The sequence below is a fragment of the Fundulus heteroclitus genome, chromosome 6 (assembly GCF_011125445.2).
Source record: "Fundulus heteroclitus isolate FHET01 chromosome 6, MU-UCD_Fhet_4.1, whole genome shotgun sequence".
Classification (NCBI taxonomy): Eukaryota; Metazoa; Chordata; class Actinopteri; order Cyprinodontiformes; family Fundulidae; genus Fundulus; species Fundulus heteroclitus.
This window is the reverse complement of record NC_046366.1, coordinates 22,597,216-22,610,748: the sequence shown is the minus strand read 5'-3', so window position 1 is coordinate 22,610,748 and position 13,533 is coordinate 22,597,216. Positions and strand designations below refer to the sequence as shown.

The window sequence follows — 13,533 nt, the reverse complement described above, 5'->3', positions numbered from 1 at the left end:
CATTTTACCCACAAACACATCATAGCCACAGTCAGTCGCAGTGGTGGTGGCATCATGCAGTGGGTATGCTTTTGTTCAGCAGGGGTAGGGAGCAGGTCGCAGGTTAATGTTCCAGTATGACACAGACACTAAATATACAACCAGATCTGCAGTGAAATGGTTCAGATCAAAATAAATCCATGCGCTAGAGTGGCCTAGTCAAACTCCAGACCTAAATACGATTCAGAATGTGTGGCTAAACTGAAAAACTGAATTTCACAGACAAGCTTCATCCAATCTGACTGAGCTTGAGGTATTATGCAAACAATATTTCAGCCTCTGAACGTGCAAACCCAACAGAGGGATACCTCTCAGCCACAATTGCAAGGAAAGGCACTTCTGCAAAGTATTGATTCTGGGGGTAGGGACACAAACGTAAACCGCGATTTTCCAATTTTATTTGTAAAAAAAATATTCAAAAGTCATGCCGAGTCTTCCTTTGATATCCCATGTTTGCGCTACTTTGAGTTGCTTATGAAAAAAATAAGCCAAATATGTGTATCACATGGTTTTATGTGAGCTGTAACAGCGTAAAAAGGTGATCAGTTTTATACATCTGTGTGAGTATAAGACAAACCAATGCTAGTTTTACTTGGGACTGGTAATATGTTGATAATTTGCACATTCAGTCATGAACACAGTGGTGAAAAGACCCAAAATAGAGCCTCATGACTACAGGATGTCTTAAAACGACGTGGTGTAGCAGACACTGAAGATATTAACCAGTTGTGTGGGTGATTCTATAAAAATCTTAAAGTATCTTAGAAAGAACAATGACTTCTAGAAAGGTCAATAACATCTAAATAATTGATTTGTTGGTAAAGAAAAATATAATGATAGTTTTTGGGTTTTTTTTTTTTTTTACAGTGTCCTGTCTGGCAGTGTAGCAATAAGAATTGTTGTCTTAATGCCAAAAAGAGCCCAACAGATTTTATTCTCACAAGTGGAGCATTATCGCTTTCGCCATAGTGCTCTGCTTGATTTATATATGTAAATAGTTTTAATATGATTTATGTAGGGAATAATTCATGTTTTGTGGACACTACTTTGAAAAAGTAGAAGAGGAGAGAAAATGAGAAGAAGAAAAAAAGGAGAAGAGGTGAAACAAAGAAATAGAAGAAAGAGATTGACAAGTTTTATAATGATAGTTTTTGTTGCTAATTGCTGGATTGCATTAGGGTCTGTTCTTAGCAGCCTGCCTTTTGGTTGGCGGTGTGTTTTAATTTAAAAAACAAACTTCCTGCTCCTTATTTCCTTCCCCATGTTGCCCTATCCCATAAATACTAAGGATTTCCTTCATGATAGGTTGTTTTACTTTCAATGTAACACTGGCACATGATATTGAAGCTAGTCTCTGATTATTCACAAAAACCCTCAATTATTTACCTCAGCATCTTCTCGGTTGCTTTTAGCCTGACTCAGACCGATGTTCCTGAAGCTGTGGCTCAGGAGCGCTGCACTTCCAGACTGGCTTTCATGGCATGGGCTGTTTGCTCAAAAGTGTCTTTCAGAAATGTGAGGATTTTCACACAGCGGGTGGCAACACTATCAAATGTTGCTGCTCTATTCACGGCCTAAGCATGCAGATTATTGCATACGGTGATCGTTTTTATGCATCTATGTGTGTATAAGACGAATCGTAGCAAATTTTACTTGGGGACAGTAATGTGCTGATGATTTGCACATTCATTTATACGGTGGTAAAAAGACCCAAAATAGAGCCTCTTGACTTTAACATGTATCATAACAGCATGGCAAGTTGTACTGTTGCTTACCACAGCAGGACACCACAGATCTTAACCAGTTGTGTGTGTGATTATTTAAAAACCTTCAAGTATCTTAGAAAGAACGATAATCCAGACTCCCAGAAAGGCCAGTCTTATCTAAATATTTGGTTTGTTAGTAAAGAAAAATCAAATATGTTTTGTTAATAATGCATTAGGAACTGTTCCTAAAAGCTTACCATCCGGTTTATGTGTGTTTTTATTCGCTTTTACTGCAAACTGATCACATCCAAAAGAAGAAACCAAATCCGTTTCACACCTTTCCCTGTGAAGCGCATCTTCTTGTGCGTGGAGGAAATCCGTACACAAATATTCGCAGATAAGACGATAAGACGATTAAAACTGGCAGTGAAGTGCACTTTGGAAAATAAAGAATATATTAACGAGCGTCTGCTAAACTATTTGTTAGCATTTAGCTGGTCAGAAAAACAAAAAAATAGAAAGAAAATGGCATTTTCTGTATCTTTACAAGGACTTAATTGGTGTCTGGGATTAAGAGATTTAATTTTTCTACTGACGCTGTTTAACCAAGGACTCTGATTAGAAGCTATATATCTCCCATTTCTAAATTGGATCGAAGAAGTGTCTTTCTGAGCACAGGGTATGTAGGTTATGTGGAAGGATCATCCTTGGGTTTACAGTGATTGGCTTCAATCTTAACACAATCCTAATTTAAGAAATGTCGACATCTTCCAATAACTGTATCAACAAAGAGACGGTGCATTGCAAACGAATCCCATTAGCAATGTTGTTTGTTCAAACCCAGCTGCAATATTAATGGCACTAAATGACAGCAGAGCTGAGGGAAATCTGATTGAATTATTCAACTTCAGGTGCAAAAAAACCCCATAATAAACTGAAGGGTCGAACTGAAGTTATTTCCTGCAGTGAAGCAGCGGATAAACTGATTGAAAGTGAAAGAGGTAGAGAGCTGAGTGCTTTTTAGGCACCAGGTTTACATTTAGAGAGAATCCATGAAACAGTCACAATATGGAGGCTTGCGAGGGAAACTCAGGGTGCAGGTTTTTGGAATCACATCCAACACTGCCTGCACAATGTTACGCAATGCAATCTGGTTGGAGTGGGTTTTTAATCGTAGAAAGACCCTACATCTTGTAGATGGGCTAAACTAAAATTTATTGGAAAACAAATTCCAATGTAGTGGATTGTGTAATGATGCCATTTCCATGCAAATTACATTTACCTAACAGCTCCTCCTTCAAGTGTTTTAATATCTTTCTTGCTAAAGCTGCAAATCAGAAGAAACCTTAGCATTTTGGAACTCTCTAAGATCAAAATTATTTTTCTTTGCTGTCACACTTAGATGTTCCCCATTACTAAACACATTTTACAATCAAACAATATAACTGTATCCCTTGTTTGATCGTGAATTAAATGTGATTGACCACATTTTGTTGGATTCAGTTTCATCAGCCACACCCAAGTCTGATCACTGCCTGAGCTGAATCAAGAAATAACTTAAACAGAGCCTGTCTGACAGCACTATGTAGGCTGTTGAAGCTGTTGAGTCTTGTGCTGTTGTGCTTATTGTTTGGCCCTCTTTTATTTAGAGTTTCTTTAATTCAGCCACAATGGAGCGCTTTCAAGCATGGAAAAGCCTGTTGAAGGTCAGTCCAGTTTTAATCAGGAGATTGCCGCAGCCAATACAATACCTTCATTTTTTTTTCAGTTTTGTTTTTTTTTTTAGCCATTCATAGGTTGATTATCCAGGTCCATTTGACCTCAAGGTCACAGACTGATAGCTGCACATGCCAATGCAGGATTTTTTACTAAAGAACAGGATACTTTGTTCCAAGAGTTATGGAAAGTCCTGCAAGTCCTTAAGCAGCAAAGTAGCCCAGACCAATATTCTACCACCACCATGTTTAACTGCCAGTGTGGCCATTTTCAGGTGTTAGTTTCACACTATATCTATATCTATGGATCGATTGATAGAACGAGAGAGAGAGAGAGAGAGAGAGAGAGAGAGAGAGAGAGAGAGAGATAGGTAGTGTTGTGGACATTTTTATTGATGTATGTAACTCTGATCATATCTTGTCTGGATGTACCTGCATAACTTTTTTCGTGTGAAAGAAGCTCACATGCTTACAGATTTACAATTGTGTTTACACATCCAAGGACACAGAGAGTAGTTGTGTTAGATATGAATTGGATCGTACCAGTGAGTGCACTCCTCTGAAGATTACTCCCACTTTCTTGTTAACCCAGAATGTATAAAAGTTTGGTGTGTCCTTTTCCTCTCGTTCTGTTTCCTGACTGCTACAGGTTTTATTTAAACAAATTACAAATTATAAAGTCCAGTCATCAAGGATGTGGCTAATGAAGCTAAACTTTTAAAACTGAAAGTTGATTCAAAAATATGTTGTCGATTGCTTTTGACCCATAACTTGACAGGCGGGCAATAACTTTTTGCTTTAATTATCCGTTCAACAAAAAAGCAAAACTAGAAGAAGTTTGTAAAGAGACAAAAACCTTTCCCACTACTGTGTGATATAAACGTCAGTAAGGGCCTTGGTTTTGGTTGCATCTTGACAGACTTCCCAGCTGATCCTCCGGCTCAGTGCTGGTGACATTTATTCAGGTTAACCACTTGACTTTTTTCCCTTAAATCCTCCAGGATCTGTTAAGAAGTTCAAAAGGGACTGCCTCGCTGCGTGCTACCTTTGTAGGAGCACAGCATTGCAAGAAGCCTCAACAATCCTTCCACAGTCAAAGACAGAAACTTTCTTCCTCTGCCATCAGGGGGTTATGGCAGCATTAATGCCTGATGGAAAATTACTTTAAAGAAATCTTAATGCTCAAATTTTGGCTTTTTAAGGAGTTTGTCTTTTTGATTAGCTGTGGAGCAGCTTGTTTGATATTAATTGCAGTTTTTAGTAAAGTTTTTACTCTACTTGTTTTGTATCTTGCTCCTATTTTCTATTTTTTTTTTCTATACTGAAAAGCCTGGTTATAATCCACCTGCACAAAATTTGAGAACTTCTAATTTCTTCCCTTTCTCAAGCTTTAGTTCACATGAGTAATGTGTATTATTGTTCATTATTTAGAAAGTAATAGATTTCAAGCATTTATGTATGTTCATTAAAATGAAAAGAAACATTTTTAATACTGAAATGCTTGCTCGCTGAAAAGAACACCACTGTTCTCTACAGTGTGTGGACTGCAGACTATATGGATATTTCAGATGAGTGACTTGACATTAAACCTAATAAAGTCCACAGGAGTTGAGGTGGCTGTGCCTACATAGAAGGACTAGCTGCCTGCCACATGTCAACGCACGCCTAGGCAAGGACCCTAACCCCAACTTGTCTACTGATCTGCGTGCTGATAGGCAAATGTCTGTGCATTGTTAGTCCAGCTGGGTGAATATTATTCTAGCGTAAAAGTGCTATGAAGGAGCAGACTGAATCGAACGTAATATATTGGTTTGATCCGTTTACCATAATACTCAGTGTACCAACACCAGCAAATCATAAATCCTTGGAAACTTTCCATTGGACCTCAAATTACGTCAATTATGTACCTCTCCACTCTTCCTCCTGACCGTGGGACCTTGATTTCCTATGAAAAGCCAAAGTCATCATTGAGGAACTGTTCAGTCCTCTGCTGTGGCGTTTCTGCATTTCAGGCCAGTGGGCCCCACCAGATGTCGCTGTGGAGCTCTATGTTCACAAAAATCAGTGGGACAGGATTGTTCTTTGTATAGTAATATTGTAAAAAAGATAGATTCCCTTACAAATAAAATTCTGTTATAAACATTTGTGTCTATATATCTAAGTCTGCCAGAAAACTGACAAGCTCAGCAGGCTAAATTGGGGCGGGCCCACCAACGTTTGTTTAAATAAACATCTGAAATCGCAGTGAGGCATGCCCAACACGCTCTCAGTAGACCGCCATGGGGCACAAATCCTGTGAGCCTAAACTCAGATCGTCCAGTCAAAGTACTGGAATTGCACAGGATACGCTTCTATTCTATATCAGGTGGCGTGCGACCATCAAGTGTTGCACGAATCTTTTCTGTTCAATAAATAAACAATATCACTGAGCCTTTATTTGTAATTTATCTTTCATAAAATGGCATTTCTGGTGTGATGGTGTGTGATTTATCTGTTCATTCAAAGTCAAGTTGTATGCATCACAAAAAAATGTGTTGCTGCTAATATGTGTTGAGTTTTTGTGCCCCACTTAAGTTATCATGCCAGAGATGCCACTGGTCATCTGTACCATCAGCCCCGGTAAGATCCGTCTTACCTCTTGGTTTCAGGAGTAGGTTAACTCAAAGACTGTGATAGTTATAGCCCATGCCCTGGATATGTTTATGTATGGTGGCTCTAGAAGCTCAACTCCACCGGCAGTCCAATCCCTGTGAATCCCCCTCAAACTCTTGCTTGTGCTTCGCTTCCCAATCCTCACAAAGATGCAAATATCTCTGTTGCTTTTGCATTTTTCTACCACACATTTTCTTTCCACTCAACTTTCCATCAATATGCATGGATTCGACATTGTGTGAACAGCAAGCTCTTTAGCAATGAGCTTTAATGGCTTTCCCTCACTGACTGTCTGCTGGAGAACAAGTCAGCAGTCTTCCCTGTGATTGTCTCTAGGCCATCACATAACATTTCTGTACTGAAATCCCTCTTTGTGGGTCGTATGTAATCTTCTGCTTTCAAGAGAAAGACAATGTTATTCTATCATAAGCTGTAAGCCAAAATCATTTAGATGAACAGAAATAAAAACTTGAAACATGCCATTCTGTGTGAAATGATCTATATGAGATGAGCTTCCATTAAAAAACGGAATTAATTTAATAAATTAGCCTTGTATTGATAATTTAGGGATATAAACCTAGATTTATGATTTAGGTTTTGGTTGTAAAAAGATATTTTAAACAGAGAAATACAACACTACTTTTTCCTTTCTTTTAGTGGCTTGTTGGGGACAACTTTAAATGATACCAAGCAAAATACATGAGTATGCCTAAAACTATGGTAGTTGAGAAATAATAATAATGATAATAAACAATTATTAATATGATGTTTTTGTTATTTTTATGCATATTTGAAAATATTTAACATTCAAACCAATTGTTCTTCAACTCCAAGCGTCCCCTTGAAAAGTCTCACTTTTTAAGGGCTTGAATGCAAAGCTAAACCCCGTTACCCTGACCTGCACTACAGAGAAATGGGGATGACGGGTGGGTCATCCCCATTTGGGGGGATCTGGGAGACGATTTGCCAAATAAAACAAAGCAAACAAACAAAAAAAACTGTATCTTTTTTTTTGCCATACAGTCAGTTTTAGGATTTGGCTTGGATTCGAAGCAGAAGGTTTTGATTTTGACAACAGTGCACAACCGTGACAAAAGTAACACTGACAGAAAGTCCAGCAGGATTTCACCTGGCTTCTTTATTAATGAAAGGTGAACACAAGTTTAACTCAGGGTATTTTTACATTAATATGTTTCCCTATAGATAAGATTGCCTGCAAGTTCAAATCAGGGAAGTGAAATATTTCCCTGAGGGACTTCCATCTATGGATTAGAGCCATACGGAGAGCGAGTGATACGAAAACAGGGAAGCATTGATTGTGAAAGCAAGTCATTTTTAGACTCAGATTAGAGCCACCAAAGACAGAGGCACAATTACAGGATCCAACAGAAGCATTGGTGCACATTTAGCCACATAAAAGAGCAAAAGCATCCAAAACCATAAATTATAAAAAAAAAAACCCGTACAGTTTCACTGGGAATGGCTTCTTTGTTTTTAATTACCCGGCTGAGGGAGGTTTGAGCTGCATCAAGCTGTCAGAGTTCAAAAGGCGACTGACGTGCTACGAGGCCGATAGTTCAACTCAAAACATTTTTTTGTTTTATGCAAAATGTTTCTCCCCTCCTCTAAGCTGTGCTCTATTCTGAGACTTTGATAAACAGGCAGCTGTAGGGAGGCTGCTCCCTTTACCACTTGAATGTCACCTCATTTTGGATTAACAGAGACGTACGAAATGACTTTGGACACAGACTGAGGCCTTTCAGAGCAATGCTCACGGAGGAACGGGATGATGTCTGCAGACCTCATAATCATTCAGCAGACGTCTCAAGAATATTTCACAGTTTGAGTGCAACGTAGCTTTCTAATATTTAAAATGCATTTATATCATTATTTATAATAGCATATCACACAATGGTGTCTTATTGTTTTATTTGATCAAAAAAGAAAATTTAATAGTCTTCTCAGTTTATTTTTAGTGTATACTACAAGATAGTGGTTTTAAACTCATTAATATGATTAAATAAGTTAAACGCATTACAGGAACACTGCGTGTCTTCTTTAAACTTATTTTTCACGTTGTATATAATCAAGTTATTAATAAAAAACTTTTTTGGAGTCTAAATTTAACCAACCAAATTGTGTTTATATATACATAACCAATTAAACCAACTAAATGATAACCTGCTGTCTGTTTTAACCAATCGCCACCAGGATTCACTGAGACCTATATTGTCTTGCAGAAATATTCAGACCTCTGGCTTTTCCACTTATTGTCACACTGCAGCAACAAAGTGGCTTTTATTCTGATTTTACGCATTCACGGATATTCTGAAACATGGCGGTTTGCGTATGCAGGCAGCCTCGTTTACACTAATGCCATGAAATGGAACCCAGTGCAACCAATTGCTTTCGGAAGTCACCTGTTCTGCAAATAAAGTCGACAATTTTGTCACAGTATACACACATGTGCTCTGTGAAAGCCTCTGAGATTTGTTAGAGAACATTGGTGAACAAATAGCATCATAAGGACCAAGGAACAGACAAGACAGGGATAAAGTTGGGGAGAAGTGACAGACCATTAACATAGCGCATCATGTAAAAACTAAAGGGTGAGTAGACTATTTTGATTTTTCCATTTGATACAGTCTTTGCTTTATAGAGCTTTTATTTTGACAAACTTCCTGTAAAGTACTTGCACTCCTACATGATACTATCAATCGTGATTAAGCAAAAATAAATAAATAAAATAATAATAAAAAAATTAAACAAGGGAACCCTTGAGAGTCAATAATTTTTGATTTTAGGTGTTTTTAAATTACAATATTTTGTAGGGATACAATCTACACAGTGAAACATGGAGGTGGCAGCACCATCCTGTGGGGATGCTTGTCTTCTGCAGGGAAAGGGAAGCTCGTCAGAGTGGGTAAGAAAAGAATGGAGCTACTGGAATAAAACATTTTAGTGGCTTACAAATACTTATAAAGGGTGTGGATGTTCATCTGCCGGTGCAAAACTGACCGTAAACATGCTTCCAGAACTACAACAGAATGGTTAGGTCAAAGCATATCCTTGCATTAGAATGGCCCAGTCAATGGGCAAAGGACACTCTTCATCCATTCTGACGGAGCTTTAGCTGTTTTTCCAACAAAAAGGGAGCAGGCAGAAATTTCTATTTTCATATGAATAAATCTGGTCGAAATATGGCCCAAAGACTTGTAGCTGTAATTGCAGTGGAAGTTGATTCTACAAAGAGATTGATTCAGGGAGAGAGAACAAAAAACGCACACCACACACCATGTTTCATTTTCCTCCCAATTTGCAATTATGTGCCGCTGTACCATTATGTGCTTCTTTATCACATGAAATACATTAAAGGTTGTGGCTGTGATGAGAAGAAAAAAAAAAAAAAAAAGGTAAAAACCTTCCTGGCGTGTGGATAGTTTTTGCACGGTACTGCGTAATTTAGCTAGGAGTAACATTTCACACATCTCTGGAGTTCTGTATGATCTCATGCCACTAGCACAGCAGTCAACATTGGCTGGACTCCACCCCTGATACATCAACATAAATGTATCTGCGTAATGAGCCACAGAGAACAACTTTGTACCAAAGTACAGAGCACCTTCAACGTCAATTAAGATCAAAGTAGTCAGGAAATGTTAAAGTTTATCAGTCTCGCATGAGGGGAGCTGATCCCGGGTTGTTTGTCTCAGCCGCATTTTTAATATGACGCCTATTCCTGAGACATTTGAGCCCACGGGAAAATGCCACCGTCACTGGACTATGACAAAGCTAATTTAGTTTGATTGGAAGGACAAGCAGGTTAGGTCTCATCAGGGTAGAAGGCTAGGTTTCACACTGAGTAAATGATAAAGTGTGGTGGAGTTAAAGTAAGAGAACAGCACACGTTTCAGCAAACCCACTTTTACACCCTACGCTGTGATTGCTTCAACTACTGATGTGAAATTGTGTCATAACACCAACACAGAACACATCCATTCATGAATTAATGTGAATATCTGACATCTGTCATCTTTTATCATAGTCATTAATTGTTAGTGAATGTTCATTTAGGAAAGCTGCGCTTTAATGCTCAGTTGTACAACCCTGTGTTAATCTCTTGGTTGTTTTGAATGAATAACTATATTATAAACCCCTACAAAACATCACTTGTACTTTTGTCTTGTTCTCCTCTTGCCCCTCAATGTCCTCCTCCCTCCTGATCGTCAGGCCTTCTCCCATTTGGTGTCTGAATGGCAGCGTGAAAAACTCGCAAATTCCTCATTTTTTCTAGCAACAACCCTGTATGGGCAACTTGGAGGTGTGGGCGCTTCTCCTCAGCTGGGAGTCCTATTTCACAGATGCTGATTTCTATGTGCAAGGGACATATGCAATTACCTGACTCGCCAGATGGATTTCATTCCGTTGAGCTTGGCTGTATTTATTGTGGATCATTTGTTTCAGCTAACTGAAGAGATCCATTTTAAATTAACTAATATTATTATTTATTAGAGCTGCTACTGTGGCAAGTCTAGTCCTGCTTCAAATTATCTGATGGCAGAGCCGAATTCATGGTTCCCTTCATTGTCAGGTTCTAAAGCCACTCCACACCATAACACTGCCACAAGCATGTTTGATTGTCACCATTGTGTTATGTTTTTTTTTCTGAAATGCTGTGTTAATTTTAAATCAGATATGACAGCGTGATATAACATGGAGACCACGTTTGTCTAATATCTTTGTCATTGTTGAATCTTGAAACTGGACCTTAACTGAGGAGAGTGAGACCCGTATTGGTTTACTTGTTGTTCTGGACTTGTTTTGTGACTTCCTGGATGAGTCATTGATGCACTATTTGGAGCAATTTTGTCAGGTTGCCTGTACAAGTGGATTTTCACCGCTGCTTCATGTTTCCTCTATTTCTGGATAATGACTCTTGCTCTGGTTCTTTCACCTGACTTCAATGTGGTCAGACGGGTTCTGTTTAAGTGATTTCTTTGTTCCACATGTCTGGCAATAATCAGGTCTGGATCCAGCAAGTGGAATTAAACTCAGCTTTCCAGAAATGTAGGTAATTACATTTAATTCATGATTTTGTAAAGGGGGTGATTAGTTTTCATAGAGCAAGGTTTTTTAGATACCATTTTTTTTCCCTTAATAAATAAAAAAATCATCTTTTTATTTTTTTACACAGGTTAACTTTGATGTTGTGATTAATTTGATGATTTAAAACATTTAGTGCGGTGTGCACTGTCATATTTCCAAAACTAAAACAGTTTGTATTGGTCTAATTTATTATTGAAATTTTCTGAATATCTGAAATTTGGGTTTTCATTACCAGTAAGCCATCATTATCCCAATACAGCAAAATAAAAGGCTGGAAATATATCTCTCTGTGATTAATCCTATCAGGAAAAATTCCCATTAAATTAATAGTCATAGCTTTTAAATTATATCCCGGGAATGAATCTGCTATAGCTTTATTGTAAACCTTTAAAAATGCGGAATCTTCTTTCCAAGTATGTTTACATCCTCTAAGACTGAAATAATAAACTTCAACCGACATCTCAATCCCTCCAGAAAGTTTATCTTTTCTTTCCCGTTTGGTTTCCTGACTGCCTCCCCCAGACTCCTCGTTCTAATTTAGCATCACTGCTTTTGATAAAAATCATGTTTTAAAGCACCAGACTTTCTCAGCCATCTCCCCAAGCGCGCCTTTTGAGTGAGAGGGGCCCCAGAAGTGCAGTCTATCGCACTGGAACCCACCGCTGTGATCGCTCCGGTTTTGCGCCTCGCTCCTCCTCGTCTGGCTGCAAATCTCCCGAGCCCTCAGGTGCTGAGAGATGATGGCGCAGTCCGGATGAATTGCTTCACCCTGAAAATTAGACACACGTCCCAGTTATCTACAGGGACGCAGCAAAGTCACGGCTATCACTTGTTCTCGGTTACTTGTGACGCGTAAGAGGGTGAGGCGATAGTGGGAAAGCGCGGAAATAGAGTGCTAGGTGAAATAATTTACTAAACAAACTGCTGGTACTTTTTTTTTAAATATATCTATAATTTACACTCATCTTATATTGGAACAACCGGACATTTACAACTCGGATTTACATCATCGTGGACAGGAATCTGGGATCCTGCTTCTGAAAAGCCATGCGCAAACCTGTGCGCTGTCGGACCTCTCATTATTTTCCTCCTCCGTGCCGACTGTTGATTTGATTGAGGATGTTGCTGATTGATGCAGGTGGATGGAAAAGCGATAATGAGAGCCACGCAGCTGCGTAATAGGAACAATGTCGGTCCAACTGTGACACAGCCCCGAGGAGAATCAGGAGGACAGCGCACAAGAAAGGTTAAGCACGTATTACACAAGAGGTGCCGTCGAGAATACAGGAGAGTGTCTTCCTATTATTAAAGATGCCAATGGAACAACTTTTGTTGGACTCTGGGGTTTTTACTGGTGTTACTGCTGCGCGTATGTTGGATGAGGATGGTACTTACCATCGGCATGGACCACAGCTGGAGGTAAAAGATGAGCAGGATGACTTTCTCATATCCCCCCTTGCCGTACATTCCCGTGCCTTTTGAGTTCCTCATCAGACGCCGTGTGTGCAAATCCAGATTTGTTCCGCAGCGCTTCTTAAAGAGTGACTTGTTCGGCGCAAACATCCAGTCTGTAAGCCTAAAATAGACGCATCCCTGTCTTTCTTCCCCCGACTGTGTTCCTCAAACTTGAGCTGCTGCTGATGCTGCTGCACATCTGCGCCCCAGCACAGTGAGATCAGCTGAAGGAGAAGCTCCATTCAGAGACATCGGGGGACGCCTCAGAACTCGGAACAGCCAATGGCCTAATTTCCAGTCACAGCGCGTACCTATGTCTTAAACTGGCAGCAGATGATGTATTTTTCAACTCCCCTTCATTTGTAGGTTGGCTGACATTCAAGTCGAGTAATAGCACAAGACAGTTGACATTGTTATTCGACACATGGGTACTTTGTTGATTGCATCCATCAAGAATTCTGACGACAAACAGAGCTTTAAAAGTAGAAATCAGGGATGCTTGGATGCTGCCAGTGCCGCTTTGAGCGGAAATGAAGGCCTGGGCCCTACCCACAATACCCCCAAATCTCCAGAGGCCCCGCCCTAAAAAAAAAAAAAAAAAAACATGACCAAAGATATTATTAAAAAATTATGTTAATAACTTACTCTCTTGTAAATTATTATAACTATTTAGAGTGTATTTTTATTATTATTATTATTATTATTATTATTATTATTATTATTATTATAGAAACAAAATATTCTCATATAATCAGTGCTCTACTTATGAGGAATATGATTTTGTTTTATAGGTTTGATTTTAGTAAGGCAAAGAACATTCTTTTTGACATTTCTGTATTTTTATATAAAAAAGAAAAATC

At 38.8% G+C, this 13,533-nt stretch overlaps 1 protein-coding gene across 1 annotated transcript in view; it reads right to left on the bottom strand.

The window, feature by feature from the left end:
• Window positions 1-13,232, bottom strand: part of LOC105920890 (pituitary adenylate cyclase-activating polypeptide type I receptor) — a 33,757-nt gene extending 20,525 nt beyond the window's left edge. The window contains exons 1-2 of the mRNA XM_036138348.1: window positions 12,614-13,232; window positions 11,879-11,987 (exon numbers count right to left, since the gene is read on the bottom strand). Of these exons, the coding sequence (XP_035994241.1) occupies window positions 11,879-11,987; window positions 12,614-12,781 (277 nt within the window). The 5' untranslated portion in view covers window positions 12,782-13,232. The remainder of the gene's footprint in view (window positions 1-11,878; window positions 11,988-12,613) is intronic.
• Window positions 13,233-13,533: the final 301 nt, after the last annotated feature.